General features: G+C 31.5%; 2 protein-coding genes and 1 pseudogene across 3 annotated transcripts; all 3 read left to right on the plus strand.

The window, feature by feature from the left end:
• The first annotated feature begins 1,731 nt into the window (after positions 1-1,731).
• LOC149484824 (proton-coupled folate transporter-like) lies at positions 1,732-10,956 on the plus strand. The gene is made up of 7 exons (XM_089701071.1): positions 1,732-2,639; positions 3,446-3,605; positions 5,113-5,214; positions 5,623-5,760; positions 7,352-7,435; positions 9,863-10,019; positions 10,448-10,956. The coding sequence occupies exons 1-7, from the start codon at positions 1,827-1,829 to the stop codon at positions 10,524-10,526; spliced, it is 1,533 nt and encodes a 510-aa protein (XP_089557197.1). The 5' UTR covers positions 1,732-1,826; the 3' UTR covers positions 10,527-10,956.
• Positions 10,957-11,393: 437 nt separating this feature from the next.
• LOC149484825 (putative peptidoglycan muropeptide transporter SLC46) lies at positions 11,394-18,006 on the plus strand (annotated as a pseudogene). The gene is made up of 7 exons (XR_016316292.1): positions 11,394-12,242; positions 12,597-12,744; positions 12,989-13,090; positions 13,845-13,982; positions 16,664-16,747; positions 17,085-17,239; positions 17,932-18,006. The product of XR_016316292.1 is annotated as a putative peptidoglycan muropeptide transporter SLC46 (transcript).
• A 1,205-nt stretch (positions 18,007-19,211) lies between these two features.
• LOC149484826 (proton-coupled folate transporter-like) lies at positions 19,212-24,976 on the plus strand. The gene is made up of 7 exons (XM_089701105.1): positions 19,212-20,182; positions 20,404-20,560; positions 20,841-20,942; positions 22,401-22,538; positions 23,532-23,615; positions 23,962-24,118; positions 24,699-24,976. The coding sequence occupies exons 1-7, from the start codon at positions 19,337-19,339 to the stop codon at positions 24,757-24,759; spliced, it is 1,545 nt and encodes a 514-aa protein (XP_089557231.1). The 5' UTR covers positions 19,212-19,336; the 3' UTR covers positions 24,760-24,976.
• The last annotated feature ends 1,691 nt before the right edge of the window (positions 24,977-26,667 follow it).

Here is a 26,667-nt window from a genome sequence, read left to right on the forward strand (position 1 = left end):
TTTATCTTAACTTTATTTTTTTACTCTGTATGTTTTGTCCGCTAGAGGGCGCCACATTAGATTTTGTGAAACCCCATATAGCCTTTAGCTAGCTGGTCGCTGGTTATCCAGTGAACAATTCAGACGCTTCTAATGATATGTCATTTGTCGAATTCTGATAAGTAGTTTAGAAGTTACGAGGGAATAGATGAACATACATACATGACCTGTAAACAACCATAACCCTCCTTTTGCTTTGCCGTAGTTGGGTAAAAATATGTTAATGCCGTACTGTATCAAATGGCCATAAAGCACCCTTAAAATTGTAGCTTTCGTCGCTTTCATCAGCCTAAAAGATGTGGTCTGCACAAAAATGTACGGCATCGTTTTTTCCTAATTTATCTATGTTAATACTATTTAAAACAACGAATAAAGTGTAGAAAACTATTATATTTCATTAATCTACGATGTTTAAACTTTAACAAAATTTCTGGTTTTGCATTTCTCTATAACTTTTTTTAGAACGGTTTCTTTTGAACGGCAATACTATACAACAATTGAATTTTACAATATCATGTTAAAAAAAAAGTTCCCGTACAGGGTCAAATGACCTTACAGCTCTTTATATCAATGAATTCGATGAAATTAAGATGATTATTGGTATACATTTAAAAGAACAATTATTTTTTGACGGCATTGCTTTTAATAGTACTTTTGAGTGCTAGATAATGTTTTGGAACCGAAGCCGTACTTAGTCAAATGACCCCCTGGAGTGGGGAAAGAGAGGGGATTGCAACTCTCAATTTTTTCCCCTTGTCCCCAGGATTTTTGTACGGCGTTGCGGAATAATGGATTAAAAGCAGTATAGCAATAGTATGACACAGATGCCGTACATGGTCAAATGACCAAATTTACCCCCGGCAACTCTCGGAAATTAAATAAAAATTCCGACTTGGTGGACCACCATTTTTGTACGGCACTGAGCGGTTTCTTATTATTTTTAATAGATCTATCGATGGTTAAGAATGCCGTACAAAAATATATGACCAAAATTTACCGAGTCTACCTGTACTTTTCAATTCTCATCTGCACTCAGTTGGACAGCTTACAAGTGACGGCATAGTGATGAATCTTATTATTTTTTGCTCTGCTATCGTTCTAGATATGTCCCCTGGTGGTTCATTTGACCCATATTTTTGTCCTATGCGGGCTTGTAGTCTAACAATGATTAACCATTATTCTCTTAAATTTTAATTAGAAAGGCAAATCTAATTATTTTAAGTTTACTTAAATCTTCTAATTCTATTTAAATATAAAAATGGCGCCGTCACTAATTTGGCCTCTATAGAGGGATTATTAAACTAAAATTGTTATAAGTAATTAAAACTTACGTTATAATATTACAACGTGCTTAAATTATGCTAATTCAGAAATATAAAATCAAGCAATAGCTAGAAAAGATGTGACTCAATTTTCCAATTAGATAGTCATAGAAAAATACTATATTATACTAATATTTTATATTATATCGTTAATTTCATACTAAATACAATTCATGGTTGCAGGTGATAGTTGATAAAAATTGATAAAAACATTCAATAATAATATAAAAGCAATCTGTAGACAAAACTTCGTGACCTCTTAATTGTTAACACCTTAGGAAATTGTATATATATAATTGATTAAAGTATCGCTTATCACAGATAACAGTGTATGGCAATAATTCGCTTCATTTATTAAAGAAATCTTGCAGTGTAACAACAAATAATAATCAATTATCAACTGCTTAAATAAAATATATTTTTGAATCTCAGTGTTGGTATCGAGTGAATTACAACTAAGGAACAATGACTGATTCGAATGAATTTCGAGATGGAGCAGAAGAAAACACAGAAACAGATCCGCTAAGAAGTGATGCAGAAAATCCTGTTAGTCAAAAAAAGAAGACTATTAAGGAAAACTGTGTAAATGCTCTAAGAAATATAACCGTGGAACCGTCCATGTTCCTTTTTGTTATTGCTTGTATCCTGACCATTTTGACATCACAAAATCTTAGTTTAGAAAAAGCGTGCCGTGTAAATCTAAATTACACAACTGAAATATGCGATTCCCTAAAATCTCAGACGATCGGAGCACAGAATAATTATGAAAAGGAAGTGCAGAAACTGGTGACTGTGGCAATAGCCTGGAAGACGTATATAACAGCGAGCTTACCTTGCGTCCTGGCAATGTTTATTGGATCGTGGTCAGACAAAACTGGTTATAGGAAAATGTTTATAACAATTCCTGTGTTTGGCCAATTTCTGCTTTGCATCAATGGCATTATTCAAACGTTTTATTTGAAGCAAACAAATCTGGAAACGTTGACGGCTGCTGAGGCGGTATTAGAAGGGCTCACTGGTTCGTGGTGTGTTAGTGTGTTAACTATGTTTTCATTCATAAGTTCAATTACTAACAAGGATAATAGAACATATCGTTTGGGCATCGTAAGTTTTAGTATGACAGTAGGATTTCCCATTGGAATGGGAGTTAGTGGAATCTTGCTAAAGACTCTTGGCTACTATGGATGCTATGGTTTGGCGGGGAGTATCAATTTTATAAACTTCTTATACAATGCGTTCATATTGAAAGATCCTGAAAGAAGACCAGAACAAAAATTGGTGAGTTGTGCAGTTAAAGCTTTTTTAATGTTGTACTTGCAAATTCTTTGAAACAGTAACTTTTCAGGAAGTTCAACTGAACACAATAAAACCCTTATGCTAATCCAAATTTCATACAAATCTGATAAGCTCATTTGCATTAAAAGCGTTATTCATCAATCCTTACAAATTTTCACGATTACAATATACCTAAGTAGAGTAGGATATAATTTGTTAATACTAATCTAATATATTAAAAATTAACGATAGGCTTCGAAAACTATCTTATCTTTTTATACTATGTATTTTATCTTAAAATTGGATAACTTATATAAAACCTTAATCCCTTCCTAGTCATTATTACTGGCATAAAAAGTTAGTAATCTTTAATCTCAATGATACTCTGCAACGCATTAAAAGTAACGCATATTTGATAACCCAGCATATCAATCAACAATATGACTTAATTTATACAACTTAAAGCTCATAATTTCACCCATTATTTTAATTTTATAACATTTGGGGTTCAGGGGCCGTATTTCCAGACAGATTACGCCGTGAATTAAACTGCCTAACAAATTCATATTATGATCGCAATAACCAGCCATGGTAAATTATATGAATTTGTCAGTCAGTTCACGGCGTAAACTGACTAGGAATAAGAGATCATAATACGGCCCCTGTCTTTCTATGGCCCAAAAATAGAAATACTCTAAAATCAGCGGCATTTTATAACATTAACAACATAATAATTATAATCTGATTCAACACTCATCAATAGATCGACCGATTAGATTATAGTCACCTAATTCTTCCATTGTTTTCAGCACGATAAACAAGGATTTTGCCACTTATTCAGGCTATTTTTTGACCTGTCAAATATAAAGAAGACCTTCCAAGTGGTGTTTAGGAAAGGCTCAAATAATCGTCGAGTACGGCTAGGTTTCCTCATGCTTGTAGTCAGCATTTTATTTGGACCAATGTATGGTTAGTAACGGAATCTATTAATACGCCACCTCGTTTCATAAGAGATAAGCCAATAAAAAGTTCCATTGATAGCAGAAGAAAATAGATATCTAATAATACTGCTGATTAGTTTGTTTTAACGCTCTAATCTCAGGAACTACACATTATAAAATAAAAATAAATTATTATTAACTCAGGCCCCGGAATCACAGACACAATATAAAATCTATTGTGTCGTGGACCGATCGGGCCGTTCGGGGCTCAATGGGTTATACTGTTAGATATGCATGATCCCTGAGTGCTGTAGAATATATGATTGTGTACTATGAGCGAAGCCGGGTCGGACTGCTAGATCATTAGCTTTTTTTATCCAATATTTACTTCTATATAAAAAGTATATATAACAAAACAATAATAAGAGTTTAATGAAATCTGATAGCCTGTCTGTTTCCTCAACGATCGAACGATTTTGGCTGATTAAATAAGGACATATATCAGCCCCCCTATGCAAGTGGCTTTCTGTTAGCGTAGCGTTCAATAGAATAGACTACGAATGTATGAGATTGACGTAAGCTGTAGATAAACGTATCAACAGCTTACGTCAATCTCATACATTCGTAGTCTATTCTATTGAACGCTACGCTAACAGAAAGCCACTTGCATAGGGGGGCTGTTATATGCAGATAATAATTTAATCTGCTTTTATTGACAACATAATGACATATTACCGTTAAAAGTAATAATTGAACTATAAGATCTATGCAGTCTGTGTCATTTTAGTTTAAATCTCTTTGACACTGGAAAATATCTTCTTGCCATCAAGAAAGAGAAAAAGAATCTCTTTATTTGATGGAGCCACTAACAAAGAGAAGCAGTCTATTCCTATAAAAAAGCATTACTCCTAATGCAAATAGATGACAATATAATACTCTCTTAAGTCTATTAGAAACCACTGCTTATGACCACCTTGTTAGCAGTGTAGAAATTGTGGTAGAAACGCATAACAACGCCAATAAAATACCATTCTCTCATTCCCGTACATATTGTGTGTTGTCTCTCCTCCTCTTATAATTGGCTTAATCCTGGCCATTTAGAATTACACGTGCTCACATAATAACAAGAAACATTTTACATTACGTAATAAGCGACTAATTCCATAATAAATAACTTATTTGTCTTTGCCACTTTGATGTGAATTAAATGGAGACATGTCTAATTAGAGAATTGTTTAATTAACACCGTAATAAGATTTGTTATTAAGTCGCTTTATATGGAGTACTTCATTTTATCTTTTTACCTTGATGAAGGGAAATAATTATTTTCATAAGACAATAACAAGCTTGAAACCTTTACCTTCTTATTATTAAAAGGAATTACTGTCCAATTTTTACTATAATTTCACGAGATTTCGCAACTACATTACTGATTTGAAATCGGCTTTTTATCTCATATCAACACAAAGCCGGCCTATTTAACCATGTTTGAGAGATTGTTAATTAATTAATTGTTTGATTAAATATAATTTCAGGTGAAATATCAATTTTGTACATATCAACAAGATACAGATTCAATTGGAATGAAGTCATGTTTAGCATTTTCCAAGCTTACAACTTTATCGCTCATACGATTGGTACGTTTAAAATAATAGTAATTTATTTTTACACCATTATTTCATGTGTAATTGATATTAATTTTATACATCTAAATGTGGGTACTACGCCTACTTGTTTCATTCAATTTTTCTCCCGAAAAAACTACTTACTAATCTTGTAATCCAAAAAGGAAAATTAGTAGCATTATTCTATACATTGTTTTTAAATTACCTACATAATAACTCTCTTGTGAGCGTGGTGATAATATAATATGATAACTGTGTTCGTATAATTCTTCATTGTTATAAAAGCCATACAAAAACAATATAGTCAAATGTAATAATAAGTAAAAATTAAATTAAAAAATATTGAAGCTTACCGTTTATTCCTTGAAATATTGAAATATTTTTGTTTTCGCATTCTCAAAATAATCTTCTTATTTTCAGGGACACTGTTCTCAATCGTTGTGTTCAGTAAATATTTACAATGGCACGACTCGGTATTGGGAATAATATCTACCCTTAGTAAAATTGCTGCTTCATTTATTTATTGCTTTGCGCCAAATGAAAGGATATTTTTTATCGGTGAGTTGCTAGCTAGAAAAAATTAAATTATCTGTCAATTGTTTGTCAATGTGCCAATTTGGCGGGAAACAATCACCAATGGGGAGAGCGTCCGTCAATATTTTTTTTCAAGATGGCGTCCATTGGCGTCATTAAAATTAAGGATTTTTATCTTGTATGGTATTATTTTATATTATTTTATAGGGTACATAATCAAAATTATTTATCACATAATTAATAATTATTTTTTATTCTTACTTTTTCGTAACAAAAATTATTCGCAGCGCATTGAAATTGTTGATATCATAGTATATAATCTAAGTAGTTATAGAAACTTATTTCTCATCTCATCTCAAACGGTTAACATTAAAAATGAACAGGTATAGTACACTTACGATTCATACATTACCAAATTACTACTCGTACCACTCTCTTGATAAAACTGCTATAAAATTCTACATTAACATTTCTAACTCCTTACCATTCGAATATGAAAGACTGCAGTAACATAAAGCAAACAGCGTTTTATTTGACAAGAGAATTTTCTCAGAACCGAGATCACTACAATTTAACTATCTTATTTAAATAAAGTGAACTAGTGGAAAACTTGGAAAGTCCCTCGTGTTGCAAACATTATTGTATACCTACAATAAAACTGCTTTATTTTTAGCATAGTTGAAACATTTAATGACCCTCTTAGTGGTAATGCCTCCTTAGGTCCTGGGTTCGATTCCCGGTGGAGACGAAGAAAAAAAATGTCTCGGTCTGGTTGGACACAGAAGGCTGATTACCTACTTGTCCCTAAAGAAAATAGATCAGTGAAACAGATGTATAATGCATCTGCCCCTTACCCCACTAGGGGACATGGGACCTCATGGGACCTCTTTTTTAGAGTAAAATATATTATATGGTAACGAATCCCACCACTGAAAAACTAATGTTTATATAAGTTAATAGTTAGTTGCTAATTTTAGTTTATAGTTACCCAATTTTACCTATGGATTTTTATTTAATTTCTCCGTGAAATAAATGAAAATTGGAGTAATATCTACAATCATTTATTTTATATTTGTATGTCGGCTTCAAAGAAATCAAAATATAAATAAGCCACTACATTACAGAAATAAATGTTATGTAATATGCGTTTATTACGATAAAGATAGATTAAGTCGGTATGCTATAATCGTAATCTGCATGATATTAGTTTTATGTACAAAGCTGTATCATATAAGGAATCGACTTAATTCGTTGAGATTAGGAAATGACAAGGAAATGACAATATTTTGATAAAAGATGATTGTCATACTTAATTGTAAATTTAAAACACACCTTCCGCTTTATAGGTACCATCATATTTTGTTACCATCACTTTTATATTTATCTTAATCAAGTTAATATTTTTTTTAAGTAAAACAATTATCTAAACTTGTATAAAAGATGCAAATATTTTAAATTTTTACGCGCCTAAAGAAGTTTCACTTCAAACAACAGAAAGTATGGACTTTAGTTTTCATTATGTTATTAATCACAAAATAAGAACATTACTTGTACCGATTATTATTACATCTAGAGAAGAGGTTAATTTTTAATTAGTTTATGTTTATGATTTCAGCTCCCATAGCAGACATTCTCAATGGAACAGCTTTATTAGCGTTGCGGTCTATTGTCTCTAAATTAGTGGAACAAGATGAATTTGGTAAGTGAACAGGAAAACAAACATTGCAGGTACATACTTAGGTTCATAACCTTAAATGTATTTTCAATAAATATATTTTAAACAAATTGAATTAAAACATAATTGCTTTACTAAAAGCAATATACAATTTTAAATCCAAACAAATCAATATTGCCTAAATAATAATTATAACTGTTAATTAAATGACGAATAATCAAAGAAAATTCTGATTTGCGATACAAATCGGCCAGCTTGATTGAAATCCTGAATAATCAAATTTCCATCGAAATATTGTTTTCGCAAAGTTCTTAGAGGGATTGATTTTAATAATTGACTTTGAATTAAACATTATATTCAAGCATTTCCTGGATGGCGAAATGGGGATTTAATTTCAGTTAGTGAATATTTTATGACATTTATCTTATGGTCATTTCGAAATTGGTGTTAATACCTATAAATTAATGTTAATACCGACCTGTTAAGCTGATTTTGTGTGGAATGGTAACAAACATCATCAATCCATACCATTGAGATAATATTACTACGTATGGAGGAGACACCACGAACAAAATCTGTGCGCCATTTTTTTGCTCTAACTAAGTTTTAAAAATTATTATCTAGTTAGGTACTTACCGATGAAAGTTATTCCTTTGCACTTTTCCGTATTATTTGTGCAATATCGTAACACACACCAAGGCATATTTCATGCGTTGCACTTTAAAACCATTTAAAAAAACCGCTCAACATGTTGAGCGGAACATAAGTGATGTAGGCGGTGTCGTCTCCATATTAATATTATCTCAATGATCCATACCTACATATCTTTTATATAAAAATCAATTCTAAACCAAATAGATTAACAACAAAATATGACTATACGAACCACACATTTCTTTAAAAGATTATCCGTCCTATAAATTCAACAAATAATAAAATAAATACATTGCAAATCTTACTTCCAGATTTTTGTGTCAGTATTCATACGAAAACTTGCCTATAATACATATTATAATAGTCTTTGCAATATTCTGTTCTTATTTAAGCCAGCGTGAAATTAATAAGAAATAAACTGGAGTGTAGCTTGTGGAATATAACGTTTAACTTGGTTTAACCTAAACTGCTAAAACTTGCGTCACAATTTTCAATTTTCTTCTAAATTTGTTTCGGTGTTTTGGCAGATAAATTGAAAATAAATATTGGATTTTGTAATACGGTGGTGGTGTTCCATGGTGACGCCAGGTGGCGATTACAAAAAAATCATCTTCGTTTTCATATCAAACCTGAAAAATTGTATTTTAGTACATTTAAATCGACATTGAAATAATTATGTTTTTTAACTCAATTATAATAGCGTCACATAATATATATTTCAATTCAACAGGCTTCTTGAGAGTCAAATTTGACCCACGGTAAATGGACAGATTAAATTCTAACTTTATACGTTTATGAAATATCGTAGACAACTCAATAATTTCATGTATTTATCTAACTAAAACGTGTTTCTTATTTTGATTTTTTTATGTACTTATTACTAACTATCCGCCCCAGGCTTCGCCGACAAAGAAAAAATGCTAAAAATTTTGTCCTTTCTCGGTTGTGAATAAAAACACGGTTCTTTGTTTGAAGCGTGAATAAGATGACAGAGTCAATAACTTACAATAATATTAGTAACTAGCGGTCCGCCCCGGCTTCGCCCGTGGTACATATTTACGTTTTCTCTACGTAAAAACCATCCTCGTACTTCAAGGAATATAATAAAAAAAGAATTATCGAAATCGGTTCAGCCGTTCTCGAGTTATGCGCTTACCAACACATTTTGCGATTCATTTTTATATATAAGATATAATTATAATAGTAGGGGAGCCCAGGATGCTAAATGTGGATTTACTCGAGCGTCACGGGAACCTATTAGAATTGGTAGATTAGACCATAGCGAGAAAAAAAGGTCCTATAATGTTTTCACTTTTAGCGGTGGGGAAGTGTTTTTTGATTTTTTTAAATTTAAAAAAGAAAAAAATTGGCTTGGAAATACTCAAGCGCGTTAGATATTGATATTTTGCATGCTCCAGGACGTCACTGAAAAAAAGTATACGTTAATCTGACGATTTAAGTGGCGATTTAATCGCTATGAAGAAAGGGTAAAAAATTAAAGTAATATTATTCGAGCGCGTCAGATTAATATATGGGGGGGTTAATTACAATATAAGAAGTCCCCATTTCGCTAATCTGACGATTCGAGCTCAACCTTAGGGAATTATGGATTATTCAAATTTTCCAGCGGGGCCCCTGAGCGCACCCACCAACCATAACTGCTCATATTGACTAGAGGTACTAATGAATAGCTAAGGTACCGTCCCTTATAGTAATCTGACGCGCTCGAGTAAATCCCAAAATCCCCTCTTGGGCTCCCCTACTATAATATTAGTAAGAATTTAATTATTTTTGCAGGTAGAGTGAACTCAATATTTGCGTTAACTGAGAACCTTATGCCATTGATATACGTGCCATTATACACGAAGGTATACACAGCCACCATGGAGGTCCTTCCCGGTGCGGTTTTCTTGTTGGGATCGGCCATGACACTGCCAGCTGTTATGGTGTTTATGTGAGTATTTATTAAATAACGATGTGAATTATTGTCGGTTGTGATTATTAGAATGTTCTTGCAAAATTCTATTCCAAATGACGGGCGTGATCTTTTACTACGCCTACGTCCTAACATCTACCTGCATGCCAAATTTCAGCCCGATACGTCCAGTGGTTTGGGATGTGCGTTGATAGATAACTATATCAGTCACCTTTGAGTTTTATATATATATATATATATATATATAGATTATTCAAATAGATACCGATGCCTTATGCCCATATTATATAGTATAGGTATTTTTATTAGAAAATAAATTATTTGTAAGGTCTGGCGGCACTGGGCTCTTAAACCATTATACTTATAAGGATTTATTTTAGTCTCAACCTACCTAGCTCTATCTCACTACACCTAAACGATAATTATTATTCTTCTTTACTTTTCAGATGGCTATTCATCGAACACAGACGAAATTTAAAGAAAGGAAAAAATCTAGATGCTGATTCTTCTGTTAAAACTAATTAAAAACTCCAAGTAATTTCGTTGCCCACCGACAGTGAAAGTAAAAAAATATATGATACAATTTTGTATCTATATAATAACTCCATAATATTTTATGTAATACTTTGCTTAGTACTAAATTAATGTTATCTTATAATCTTAATAATAGACTAATTATCTTTGTTGTTTATATTATTCTATCGGACTGGTATTCCCCAATTATTTAGGAGTTTATCATTGTTTGATGTAATTAATTATTTTACTCGGGTATACCTTTTTATTACGGCTTTGTATTATTTAGGTGAAAATCATTACGAAGTTTTGCAATATAATAACAATGAGGGATATGATTTGCCTTCATTTAATATCAATAAGTATACAAACTTTAGTTGTAACCAAATGTAATTAATTAGACGAGGTAATACTTAATGTACATAATATAAGTCTGAAGTAAATGCCCTTTTTTAATTAAATAATTATTACTCAATATTTATTAAAATGTTGGAAAAGATAACTATTTTTATTTAAGTTTCCTAAATTTATATCTATTTACAGTTATAACAATAAACTTTTATAAACTTAACACACATGAGAGTGAAGTGTATTTATCACAGAGGGTTCCAGGCGTAATCAAAGTTGCGATCTTTAAGTTGGTTTAACATCAACCTTGACGTTAGTTATGATGCTTTTTTATCACGTGCTGAAAATCTCTTCGTCAATATAGAGAACGCAATAATTGTAATCGAAAAGTAAACAAAGATTTTTAAATAACTTAATTATTTAGCTTCATTGTTGTCATTCGTCGTGTAACTCATACACCACGCGGTATAAGATTTGAACTTGTGAAAATATTACGAATTCTTAAAATACGTTAATTTTAATCACTTCAAAATGGAAAAATCTGAAGTTGTTATTCCGAAAGATAACAAAGGCGAAGATGATGAAAATAAGGAAAGTATAAATGAAAGTGATCCATTAAAGCCAGATAATAAAAACGTTAAAGAAAAAGTTAAAGGAAAAGATGAGACGTTACTATCGAGACTCAAACGTATAAAACAAAACATAACTGTGGAACCAATCATGATGTGCTACCTAATGCCCAGCGTGTTGGCCTCTCTGGCTTCGCAAAATTTAAATCTTGAAAAAGCTTGTCTTGTCAACTTAAATTACTCTTCTGAAGTCTGTGAAGCTCTTAAAGTGAGGGATATAGGAAACTATACTGAACAAGAGAATAATGTGCAATTGCTAACAGCGTATATACAATCTTGGAGTACAATAATAACGACCGCGTTCCCCGTTCTTATAATCATGTTTGTTGGCGCTTGGAGTGATAAAACTGGAAGACGAAAAGCTTGCATCCTTTTACCTATCGTAGGTGACTTGCTATCTTGTATTAGTTTAATGATAAATACTTATTTCTTCTATGAATTACCAGCAGAAGTGACGGCGTTTACAGAATCTGTGTTTTCTTCTTTCACGGGGGGTTGGTATACAAACTATATAGGCATATTCAGTTATATCAGTGATATTACGACAGTTGAAGATCGGACTTATAGACTAGGTATTGTGAATTTATGCATGTAGCCAAGAGGCTATCCCATTGGAAGTGCTTTTAGTGGAATCTTGCTCAAATGGGTTGGATATTATGGAGCATTTTCCATATCAATTTCCCTTTATACGTTCAGCCTTATATATGGATTCCTCTCTCTTAAGGATACTAAACTGAAAACTGTTGAAAATGTAAGTGTTGTCTTTAATAATCGTTATAACTTTATAAGTATACAGGGTGAAAGGTAAGACGTTTGACGAATTTAGACAGGAGCTTCTACTCATGAAACTGAACAACTTTTGTTCTACAACTTTGCTGAATTCGTAAAAAAAAATTGGACTTTGTAAGGAAACTTCGCTAATCAGCTGACCGATTTCCATACAAAGTCCAAATTTATTTCTACGAATTCAGCAAAGTTGTAGAACAAAAGTAGTTCAGTTTCATGAGTAGAAGCTCCTGTCTAAATTCGTCAAACGTCTTACCTTTCACCTGGTATAAGAGTGTAGATTTTTATAATCAAAATAAATTCATTTACAGAAGCGTAGCGGATGTTTGCATTCTTTCGTGAATTCTTTGATTTTACATTAGTAAAAGAAACATTTAAAGTTGCGTTCCGAAAGGGTCCAGGAAATAGAAGGGTGCGTGTGTGTCTTATTCTTTTGGCAGTTTTCGTTATATTTGGACCAACGCAAGGTAATTCATGTGATTGTTTTTGTTTATTTTTATTTGTTTTAAAACAAAATATTATTATTCTTTCGTTTTTTTAAACTACATACGTTGATTATTAAAAAAAGGCAATTAAAAACATCATTATCAGATGTATATTTATTTTCTCCGATTTCTTCGAAAATATTTACTGCTAATCCTATGTACTCACTTCTTAATGAATCTCGTGCCAATAAAAATGTTTTTGTTTCTCAAGAATTGTTAATTTCAGGGGAATCCGCTGTTATGTACCTTTTTTCTCGATACCAACTTAATTGGGACGAAGTGAAGTTTAGCATGTGGTCCACTTATTGTATTGTAACCAATTTAATTGGTAAGTCATTGTTTATATTGATATTATGGTTCATTACAACAAGGTATACAGTAAGATAGTAAGAAACAAGTTATTGATTTTGTTCAGTCGTGTTATTATTTATTATTAGTTTAGGTAGTTATTTGGTCTATTTCAATGAAAATCAAATCATAAATATCGACTTATTCCTCAATATGCTTTAAAACATCTCATACACGAATAGCTATTTTCCTCATTATTATCAAACAAATGAAACAATTTAACAATAACTCCCATATTGATAATATTGTTCAGGTGTTTAAGCTCTACATACAAAAATAAAATCCACAAGATGTCACATTTTAAGAAAATAACGTATAAAATCCTAGCCTAGCATTTCCTTAAGCCAAAAACTTGATTTGTTATCATAACAACAGGCCTAGTGGAATTTCATTAATTACTGCGTAAACCCGAAAATTAATAAATAAAGTAAACAAAGCCTTCTCCAGGAATCGTGAAAATATGTTTAAAATTATTAAAAGCGATCAAAATAATCTATTAATATCTGGAAGTTTACTGAAATTATTGAGGCGAAATAAATCTCATGTAATCTTGTAACTACTACCAAAAAAACCTTCATACTACCTAATAGTTACATATTTGTGTTAGAGGCGTGTAACTTAAGCTTATATAATTCACTTTTACATTTATCCTTCGAAGACTTAAAAAACTGTTTAAACAATGCCTCATAAAATATAATCGTAACCAGGATAATATTATACAATTTCAATTTCAGGTACAACATTTTCCATTTCCCTATTTAGCAGCTATTTAAAATTAGACGACACGATATTGGGAATAATATCATGCACCAGTAAGATCGTCGCATCTTTCGCGTACGGCTTCGCGAGGAACGATCTAGAAATTTATTTAGGTGAGTAACTTGATCAGAATATCTAGTTTAAAACGTTATTTGGTCAGTGATCCTAGGATCACAGACTAAATATAACTAAGAATAAATCTAAACAACCAGTTGTGTTTATTCTCTGTTAGAATTAATATCACTGGACTATCCAAGATATCCACATTAAATTTCTCTTAGAGTTTTTCTTAAAATTTTTAAAACTGTGAAGAGTTCTATTGAAGTTGGAAGTTGTTACATAAATATCCTGTAGGTATTAATTTTTAGCCGTCTGTTATATATATTTATACTAGAAACATACCGTATGATAAAAATCCCTATGACGAACGAGACTAATATAACAATTTCAGTTTTATATTTTTAAACAATGTCACGTCCTAATTAGTTAGAGAATCGAATGAAGATATTGGTAAGAGATTTGGATACCCAAATAACAATCTGAAACTAAATATATATAATATTGTCATTAATGAATGTAATCATTAAATCAAATTTAGCATCCGTATCAAATCCATCGTGGTGTATTTCTAAATTGAATTACTGTGTATTTATTTGATTAAGATTATCGATAGTATCTAATTCGCGTATCGAATTATCGATTAGGTATTGAAAACATCTATATTAGTATTCAAACTCATAATATGGTACTAGTCTTGAAGTATTGAGGTCACCTTATATTCGAAACAGATTTGTTTCAATTGTGCTTATATTTTTTCATCAAAATTATAATATTGAAACGCCAAATGTATTGCTAAGCATAAGACTAGAGAACAGTTCCAACAATTCCGCAATTTTACGATTTTGCTAAGGCATAAGGAAGCTTCTAATGGAAATAATACACAAAAAAGGGGCAATATGGCAGAACAACGTCTGCTGCGGCAGCTAATATCTATATTTAATATTAATAATATAAAGCTGAAGAGTTTGTTTGTTTGAACGGGCTAATCCCAGGAACTACTGGTCCGATTTGAAAAATTATTTCTGTGTTAGAAAGCCTATTTATCGACGAAGGCTATAGGCTATATACCATCACGCTTAGACCAATAGAAGTGAAAGAAAATTAATGGGTTAAACAACTTCACTCAGCTCAACTTATCATAACAGAAGTACAATAACGTCTATTCAATATAGTTACGAAATGTTTGCATCAAGTTTAGATTTAAGCAAGCATTACATTTAACTTAGAATTATAGTACACTTGTGCATTGCTTTAAGCTAAGTCAGAGGAGGTCATTAAGACACTCCAATTAGTGCTTAGTAATTAGCCCCATAAGACATTGCGCTAAAGTCTCTTGGATTGGTTTATTCAAGTCATCATATAATTAAAATCTTTCTAGATTAACCATATTATATAATATTTTTTTATGAACGCTTTCTAAAGCAACTGTATGATAAAAATGATTCATCAAATGTGTTGCTAAGCGTTAAACTCGTGAACGGCTCGACCAATTCGGTTATTTTATGTTTTTGCTGGGGCACAAGAAAGGTTGTTATGGAGGGAAAATACGAAAAAGAGGTAATAAGGCGGAACAGTTTCTACCGGGAGAGATAGTGTCCTAGAGATAGTGTAAAAAACATATACATCATAATGATATCACGAGACTTACCAAACAAAATAAAGAAAATCTTTTTCTAAATATAACACGATGACGACGATCTTTATCCATTCTCAAATATTTTTAAATTTATAAACATTCAAGTCAGAACAGCGTGATACTTACTTTTGCAATCCGCGGCTTACATTCAATGTTTACAAATCATTTATGTTGTTTTATATATATTATTACTATTATTATACACTAGGCTTCCGCCCGCGGCTTCGCCCGCGCAGTCAAAGAAAAACCCGCATAGTTCCCGTTCCCGTGGGATTTCCGGGATTGCGTCATTTTCCCGGGATAAAAAGTAGCCTATGTCCTTTCTCGGGTATCAAAATATCTCCATACCAAATTTCATGAAAATTGGTTCAGAAGTTTAGGCGTGATTGAGTAACAGACAGACAGACAGAGTTACTTTCGCATTTATAATATTAGTATGGATTTATTTATTGCAAATTGTTTTGTATGTTTTAGCTTATTTTATAATCCGTAGAACATAATATGATTTACCTGATAAAAGTCAAGTAGCAAATCCAATAGACATTTTTTATTAAAACGCAATAATATGATTCCTATTGAACCATTTTATTACTTATAACATTCTTTTATTATATGTGTGACTCCTATTAATTATTTACTGGTAGCTACTCAGGTAATTGAACTGTTTATAAAAAGGTTTGTTTCTTTGTATTTGATTAGATTGCCTATCAGCTAATGGCCTAAGCTGCACTAAGACACTATTTACGTTGAACAAACACTTACTTTGTTCTCGTTTTAAAAGACGAACTAGATTGGTTCATTAGACATATTAGTAATTGCTTATGAGAATTAAAAAATAGGTAGTATTAAAAACTTGCTATTGTGAAGATAGTTATCATATTATCCTGAGAAAATGGTATCTGCTACGAGAAAATGCTGCGAATACTGGCATAACCAAAACTTATGATTCCTGAAAATTTACCAAGATTCTGTCACTGATTAAAGATATCGACAAAGAGTAATTAAATATATATAGACATAAAACATAATCGCATCTAATTGGTAAAAGTTTAGGGATATTACATAGAGTATAATTGATTAAATTATTGTTTTTTACAGCGCCGCTATTAGAATTGTTGAATGGCACTTCATTTATAGCGTTGCGCTCGATTGCATCAAAACTGGTCAGTGAAGAAGAGGTTGGTGAGTAATTGATAATATCTATAACTTTTGTCTGATCACATAATATCTATTGGTTCTGGATTAGATATACAGATAAATAGATTTAAATTCCATAAAGTATTCTAATTTGAATCTTACCGTTAAGATAAGCTTTGTAAACTATAATAAATACTACAGAACTTATCATTTTCTCATCCCCATATAAAAACGGAATATATAAAATTCACATTTCATTCAATACTTTGGCAAACACAAACACTTGTCCACAGAAACTTTTCGTTCTTTCTGAACCGAAACTCAAACACTTCGCCGCTTTCATTTTCACCACTGTATGTAACTAATAATTCTATTATTACAGGCAAAATAAACTCCCTATTCGGTCTAGCGGAGGCTATTACGCCTCTTATCTACGGGCCCCTATACACCTGGTTTTACATATCCACCCTTAACGTAACCTGGTGCTGTGTTCATACTTGGAGGGCTATTCACAATTCCAGCTATTATCCAATTCGGGTATTCATATCAGACTATTTTCTTATACTTTCCTTTACCTGTAGGTTTGAAAATGGCGTCGCTCAGCTGTCAAACTTTTTTTTGACCATACGTATGCGGTATGAGTATAGAAGGAAATATTGCGTGAGTGAGAGACAAATAGGAAAGCTGCTATTTTCAACTAAGGTTGATACTATTTTTAAACTTCAAATTGAGCCGGCGCGTGACTGAGGGAAGCCTGACAGGATATCGAGGTAAAAAGTGCAGTCAGTGAAAAAGATAAAACTAAAGGTTTATACTCTAAAGACTGATCTTTTAATCCTTGCCTAAAACTTATCCATCCAATAAATGTCACCTGCCAAAGGTTGTTTTAAACAAGAATTGGAGTTGGAAGATCATCCCCTAGTTGAAATTCGTCAGATTTAAATCTCAAATTATTGAAGTGAAAACTTCTTTAGCGGCGTTGAGCACTTTTTCTGTAATGGGTATAAAATCTTAAACTCGCGTCAGGACACGTGACCTGATCGAAAAAGCGTAAGACGGATACCATTCCAAAATATCAAACATGCTCAACGTTAATAATCAAGTTTTCACTTCTGCCGGCACTCCCGGAGTGCAACTCGTCTTTTTTTTTATTAAACTAGATATATTACCTTAGCTTATGGTGAGAAAATATTATATATCAATTTATTAAATACCTATGTTATATACAGCTGGCTCTACTTTGAACACAAGAAAGATAGAAGAAGAAACATCGAAAAACCTATAGAATGATTAAATACTCCAGGACTGCTGACAGGACTGCTAACTGCTACTGTTTGACATAATCATTATCATCATCATCAATAAATACATATAATAAAATTGTAGAAAAGTGATGTCTGTACAATAAAAATATGTTAAAAAAATTAGCAGGTGTTATTATTAAATACATCCCGAACCCAAAACTGTAGTTAAAATTTTTTTGTCTGTTTGTCTGTATGTTTGTGCACGCTAATCTCAGAAACGGCTTATCCGATTTAGATGCGGTTTTCATTAATATATTGTGGTAATTCATTTAACATTTAGTGTTTATTTCATGACAATCGGTTCATAAATAAAAAAGTTATGACCATTAATGTAATCACGGCGAACATTTGGTAAGGCATTCTTTGTACACTGTACAGTTTACGATAAAAGTTAAAACGTAAGTTATCTATTATACGTACATGTCAAGGAATAATTACTGTAGATTCCTTCCCTTGACATGTCCAGATGATCATATCTAAAGTCCCCAAGGGTGGGGGTTAAGCTGAATATGTAGTGGGGGAGGGGTCCAATTAGCATTATGGTTACTTCTAGGTAAATTTTCTGCATAAAATGTCCTTTAAATTATATCGTATTATATTTTTAATCCCTCACGCAAAAAGAGGGGTGTTATGTGTTTGACCCCTATGTGTATCTGTGTGTGTATGTGCGTCTGTCTGAGGCACCGTAGCTCGCTAAGGTAATCCGAATTAGATGCGTTTTTTTTTTTTGTTAGGCAGCAAATTTTCTGACGCTGGTTCTTATGCTCCTGCCACACAATGCTCCTTGCGCTACTCATTGCTTTGCTCATCGCGCTGCCGTTATTTGCCTTGCCGTTATTGAATATAATTAATTAGACGAGGTAATACCTAATACTTAATGTACATATATAAGTCTGAAGTAGGTAAATGCCCTTTTTAATTAAATAATTGTTACTCAATATTTATTAAAACGTTGGAAAAGATTTTTATTTTTATTTAAGTTTCCTAAATTTATATCTATTTACAGTCTGTTATAACAATAAATTTTTATAAACTTTACACACATGAGAATAAAGTGTATTTATAACAACTCGTAGTGGATGCGTAAAGTTGGTTAAACATCAACCTTGACGATAGTTATGATGCTCTTTTATCAAGTACTGAAAATCTCTTCGTCAATATTGAGAACACAATAATTGTAATCGAAAAGTAAACAAGGGTTTTTAACTAACTTAATTATTTATCTTCATTATTTCCATTCATCGCGTAGCTCATACACCACTCGGTAAGAGATGTGAACTTGTGAAAATATTACGAATCCTTAAAATACGTTGATTTTAATCGCTTTAAAATGGAAAAGTCTGAAGTTGTTATTCCGAAAGGTAGCAAAGGCGAAGATGATGAAAATAAGGAAAGTATAAATGAAAGTGATCCATTAAAGCCGGATAATAAAAACGTTAAAGAAAAAGTTAAAGGAAAAGACGTGTCGTTACTATCGAAACTTAAAATTATAAAGCAAAACATAACAGTGGAACCAATTATGGTGTGCTACGTAATGCCCAGCGTGTTGGCGTCTCTGGCTACGCAAAATTTGAATCTTGAAAAAGCTTGTCTTGTCAACTTAAATTACTCTTCTGAAGTCTGTGAAGCTCTTAAAGCGAGGGATATAGGAAACTATACTGAATATGAGGATAATGTGCAATTACTAACAGCGTATATACAATCTTGGAAGAACATAATACAGACCGCATTCCCCGTTCTTATAATTCTGTTTGTTGGCGCTTGGAGTGATAAAACTGGAAGACGAAAACCTTGCATCCTTCTACCTATCGTAGGCGAAATGCTATCGTGTATTGGTTTCATGATAAATACTTATTTCTTCTATGAATTACCGGCTGAAGTGACGGCGTTGACAGAATCTGTGTTTCCTGCTTTAACGGGGGGTTGGTTTACAAACTTTATAGGCATATTCAGTTATATCAGTGATATTACAACAGTCGAAGATCGGACTTATAGAGTAGGTATTGCGAATTTATGCATGTCTCTTGGCTATCCTATTGGAAGTGCATTTAGTGGTATCTTACTGAAATGGGTTGGATATTATGGAGTATTTTCCATATCAGTCTGCCTTTACATGTTCAGCCTTATATATGGATTCTTCTATCTTGAGGATACTAAACTAAAAACTGTTGAAAGTGTAAGTATTATCTTTTAATATATTTTTTTTATACTTTACAATCACTTTCAATAGTACCTTATATTAATTACAATCTAGCTTACAAGAATAATAAGTAATTTAATGTTAACCTAAATTTTTTCCTATTTTTATTGTAAACCTAAATCTTTTTTAAATGTCATTTATTATCTTTTTAAGTTTAAGATTCTAGGTTTTTATAATCAAAATAAATTTATTTACAGAAGCGTAGCGGATGTTTTGGATTCTTTCGCGAATTCTTTGATTTTAGATTAGTAAAAGAAACATTTAAAGTTGCGTTCAGAAAGGGTCCAGGAAATAGAAGGATGCGTGTGTGTCTTCTACTTTTCGCAGTTTTCGTAATTTTTGGACCAATGCAAGGTAATTTATGTAGATAATTGTTTAAACAAAAAAGTGTTTATTTTTCTTTGTTTAAACGCATTTTTTTTCGTCTTTTTTAGCCTAATTTGGTTGAGTTTAAAAAACGTGCTAGATATAAATAACTTACTTCTAGCTAACACAATTAAAAAACATCATTATCAGATGTTTATTTATCATCTCCATTTTCCTCGAAAGCATTTTCTGCTTTCTATGTACCCACTTCTTAATGAATCTCGTACTAATAAAAATATTTTTATTTCTAAAGAATTGTTTATTTTAGGAGAGTACGCTGTTATGTACCTTTTCGCTCGATACAGATTTAATTGGGACGAAGTGAAGTTTAGCATATGGTCTACTTATTGTATTGTAACCAATTTAATTGGTAAGTCATTGTTTATATTGATAGTATGATTCTTTACAACTAGGAGTATAGTAACATATTATTTTATTTATTTATTACACTTTACTATGCTAGTTATACAAATTACTTAAAACTAAAACTTATAGCTAAACTAGCACAGAGGGCGGCCTTATCACTAAAGAGTGATCTCTTCCAGGCAACCCACTGTGTGAAGTGATAAAGGAGGAGGTAGGTCAGAAGTACACAACTACATAAATAATAAATACATACACTTATATATGCATACATATTACTAATCCATATAAATACATACTCATATGCACAAAATACATACAATATTTATAATACATATATAAAATAAAATAAAAAACTAGATAACACTATAAAAAACATATATTATTATGATAATTGCAAAAAACAAGTTATTGTTCAGTTTATCGTGCCATATTGTTTATTTTTTGTTTAGGAAGAAATTTTAAACGTCTGTTTTAATGAAAATCAAATCATAAATATCGACTTGTTTCTCAATATTATGCTTTAAAATATCTTATACACGTAATAACAATTTTTTGCAATTTTCCTCATTATTATCAATCAAATAAAACAATTTAAGAAATAATACTGAATAAAAGAATGTCCTTAAGCCAAAAAAATAATTTGTTTATAGCAACAGACCTAATGGAATTCATTATTTACCGAAAATTAATTGATAAAGTAAACAGAGCCTTCTTCATGAAAATATGTTTTTTAATCTTTAAAAACGATCAAAATAATCTATTATTATCAGGAAGTTTACCAATATTATTGAGATTACTCAATAAATCTCATATATTCTTGTATCTACTACCAAATAAAAACCTACATACTACCAGTACCTAATAGTTATATACAGGGTTACTTGTAAAACACCAGCAACCTCGCAGGACAAGATATCTAATATCATAAGTAACAACATTTGTTCGACTATTGGCATAACACAATAAATTATTTTTAAATGATTTTTAAGCTTTTATTGTACTCTCCTAACATTTGTAAGTCTATGTTCTATTCATTATCGAAAGGACGACGCGACGCCCCCTTCCCGCTCTCGTTCGCTTCTTGTTTACGTTATTTTTGGGATGCGCGTAAAGTTTATAATATTCAAACGGAAAATTAAATAAATATTAATTTTTGTATGAAAATAAAATCTAACAAATTATCAAAAGTCGTAGAATAAAATATTTTGTTGCTTATGATGTTAGCTATCTTGTCCTGCGAGGTTGCTGGTGTTTTACAAGTAACCCTGTATAAAATAATACTAAAAATTATTTATTGTACACTAAAAGACGAAAACACAAAACTATATTTATGTTAAAGACGTGTTAAAACTTAAAAGATTACATAATCCACCTTTACATATCTCCATTGAAAAAAATACTGTAAAAATAATGCCTCATAAATAATCGTTACTAGGAAAATATAATATAATTTCAATTTCAGGTACAGCATTTTCCATGTCCCTATTTAGCGGCTATTTAAAATTAGACGACACGATATTGGGAATAATATCATGCACCAGTAAGATCGTCGCATCTTTCGCGTACGGCTTCGCGAGGAACGATCTAGAAATTTATTTAGGTGAGTGAACTTGATCAGAACATCTAGTTTAAAACGTTATTTGGTCAGTGATCCTAGGATCACAGACTAAATCTAACAGAGAATAAATCTAAATACAATCAGTTGTGTAATTGTGTTTATTCTTTGTTAGAAATATCACTGGACTATACAAGATTTTGACATTAAAAGCATGTCCCTATTTAGCGGCTATTTATAGTTTTTCTTAATTTTCAAACTGTGAAAAAAAGCTTACCACTATAAACTATTACGTTATAAATTTGGAGGTTTTTGCTTATATTTATTTGTTTTAGTGATATGTAAATTGATGCTATAAACACCTTAAATTTAAATAATAATCCTGCGACTCCAAAACCGAATAAGACCAATGTAAAAAAGAAATAATTTTATATTTTCAAACATTGTCACGTCCTAATTAATTCTAAAATCGACTGAAGGGATTGTTGAGAGATGGGTTCGCAAATAACAAGCATTGAAACTAAATCTATATAATATTATCATTAATGAATGTAATCATTAAATTGAATTGAGCATCCGTATCAAATCCATCGTGGTGAATTTCTAAATTGAATTACTGTGTATTTATTCGATTAAGATTATCGATAATATCTAATTCGTGATAAGATTTCAGGACTTGAACCGTTAGGGTGTCGAGTTATCGATTAGGTATTGAAAATATCTATATTAGTATTATTAGTCTGTGATATTAGTTTTCAAACACTAATGGTATTACGCCTAGGTTATTTTCGAAAAAGAGTTTGTTTCAATTGTGCTTATATATTTTTTCATCTAAATAATAATATTGAATCGACAAATGTGTAGTTATCATATTACCTTGAGGAAATGGTATCTGCTACGAGAAAATGCTATGTAAGCTGGCATAAGCAAAACTTATAATTCCTCAAAATTTACCAAGATTCTGCCACTGATTAAAGATATCGACAAACATTCATTCAATGTATATAGATATAAAACAAATTAATGCTTTTTTTACAGCGCCGCTATTAGAATTGTTGAATGGCACTTCATTTATAGCGATGCGCTCGATTGCAACAAAACTGGTCAGTGGAGAAGAGTTTGGTGAGTAATTGATAATATCTATAGCTTTTGTCTGATCACATAATATAGCTATTGGTCCTGGAATCGATATACAGATAAATAGATTTAAATTCCATCAAGTATTCTAATTTGAATCTCACCGGTAAGATAAGCTTTGTAAACTTTAATAAATTATACTACTTACAGAACTTATCATTTTCTCGTCCCCTATAAAAATGGAATAAATAAATTTCACATTTCATTCAATCTCTATATTTTGGCAAACACAAACACTTGTCCACAGAAACTTATCGTTCTTTCGGAACCGAAACTCTAACACTTCGCCGCTTTTAACCACTGCATGTTACCAATAATTATATTATTACAGGCAAAGTAAACTCCCTATTTGGTCTAGCGGAGGCCATGACGCCTCTCCTCTACGGGCCACTATACTCCAGGGTTTACATGTCCACACTTAACGTGCTGCCCGGTGCTGTGTTCATACTTGGAGGGCTACTTACCGTGCCAGCTATTGTCCAATTCAGGTATTTATATCAAGACTATTTTCGTATACTTTCCTATACCTATAAAATGAAAAAATATATTAATATATACCTATAAGATTGAAAATGGCGCCGCTCCGCTGTCAAAATTTTTTGACCATACGTTTGAGTATAAAAGGGAATATTGCGTGATTGAGAGACAATTAATAAGAAACGCCATTTTCAACCTTGATTAAGTCGACTGTATCGTACTTAGATCATTGTGATATCATATTATGTTCAAACGTATAGTTGATACTATTTTTAAACTTCTAATTGAGGTAAAAAGTGCAGTCAGTGAAAAAGATAAAACTAAAGTTTTTCACTCCCTCTAAAGACCGATCTTTTATTAATCCTTTGCTGAAACTTAACTTATCCATCTAATTAATGTCACCTGTCAAAGGATTCGCATTTGACACATTTGTTTTGACCCAAGTTTTGGCCAAGATTTGGAATTGGAAAATCAACCCCTAGTTAAGAATTCGACAGATTTCAATCTTAAACATTTTTTTTATTAAGATGTGTGTGAATAATCTTATCTTATAGTAAGAAAATGTTTATTAAATACCTATGTTATTTACAGCTGGCTCTACTTTGAACACAAGAAAGATAGAAGAAGAAACATCGAAAAACCTATAGAATAATTAAATACTCTACGACTGCTACAGTTAGTTATAATTTTAAAAATTAAGTAGATTTTAATTATATTTTTCTACAATATGGCTTGGTTTAAATACTATGTAAGTTTAAAAAATGTGTGATAAAAGTGTAACAAAATATAATTTCGACACAGAGAATGTGATCTAAAGTGTGTACGTCAGTCAGTAAGTTTGTAGACATAATAAATTTTATTTTTTAGAATTTCAAATTGTTTTATTTTATAAATGTAAATATAAAAAACGACATTTCCCGTTTTGTGAGAAACGTCGCGGGAAATACATAAAATTATTTGTAAATAATACCTATCAAAATAATACACAAATCAGACGCCTTCGTGTTATATTAAAGTAAATCGTTTACACATATTATTAATAATTATCATGGCTTTAGCTATTTATTCAGTTGTGTGACGTCACCATATTTATAACATATAATGATGATATTAATAAATTATATGATAGTTGATATATAACTTAAATAAAACGGTAATTGCGCAGTTAATTCTATTGTCTGCCGCTGAATATATTTGCTACTATACTGTCATGCTTATAATATGGCATAGCATAATTCTCTAGAGTAAGATAACATAATATATTTAAACAATATTTGTATTGTAATTAACAGCTCTAGGATGTATAATTAGAATATTACGTAATAAGTATAAAATTAAAATACAAAAACCAAGTGTATACCTTACAAAAAGCTTACAACACGTCCACTAGTTTTATTTAAAACTAACTTCTGCCCAAGAGTTTGTACGAGCATCCCCGTTTATCCCCGTTCCCGCAAGAATTTCGGGAAATCCTTTCTTAGCGGATGCCTACGTCCTAACATCTACCTGCATGCCAAATTTCAGCCCGATACGTCCAGTGGTTTGGGCTGTACGTTGATAGATCACTATATCAGTCACCTTTGAGTTTTATATATACGTATATAGATTGCATTTGAACTAAATCTTCTATCAACAACGCCACGTATTTAAATCTTGCATAAAATATATAAAATAACGAGATGTACTATTAAGAATTACACTGTTGTTATCACATGAGTACAATAATTTATTACAATAAAGTTTGGATAATGATTAAAGTATTACATTTAAAAACAGAGCGTCGTAGCTCGTAGCGGCATAATAGGTATAATAGGTAGGTAATTGTGTTTATAACCAGCCAAAAATAATGATGTTATTTCTGTTATCTTATTTACGTAATATAAAAAAAATAAACTAAACTAGGTTCGGTTAATGAGTGTGGCCTCATTAAGAAAACCTATGTGATACACAGTGTCCGCACGAAAGTACCTACTGTAATAAAAACCAACCAAGTGCGAATCAGACTCACACTTTGGGTTCCGTACAAACAGAAAACCCTGAAAAATAAGACTTTTCCAACTTTTAGAGTCGATATTTAACTAAAGAATAGTTAAATTTTTATTTATTTACGTAAATAATTGATATACTAGAGATAGAACTACAAAGGCATATATTATGCTTGTTACAGCTGTGCTCCGCGGTTTTACCCGCAGTTCATCCGCTCCTGATGATCTTAGCGAGTATAGCTTTCCTCGATAAATGCAAGGCTATCTAACACCTAAAGATTTTTTTTAAATCGGACCAGTAATTCCCGAGATTAGCGCGTTCAAACAAACGAACAAAAAAAATGTTCAGCTTTATAATATTATAAGTAAATAAGTATAAGTATAGATTTTAATCAGTAAAAACTCCATATGAAAACTATACATAATTAATTGTTGTTTAACGAATGTGTTGTAGTTGTGTTGATGACTTAAGAGGTGTTTGCTCATTAAAACGTACAAGAATAACGTTAACTTACAATGAGTATGTTGGACTATGGAATAATTAAAGACGTAGTAGTGAGAATTTACCTTATGAT

Source organism: Colias philodice, chromosome 11, assembly GCF_061535455.1.
Source record: "Colias philodice isolate Cphi_HAF_F1 chromosome 11, ilColPhil1 Martin Lab GWU primary, whole genome shotgun sequence".
Lineage (NCBI taxonomy): Eukaryota > Metazoa > Arthropoda > Insecta > Lepidoptera > Pieridae > Colias > Colias philodice.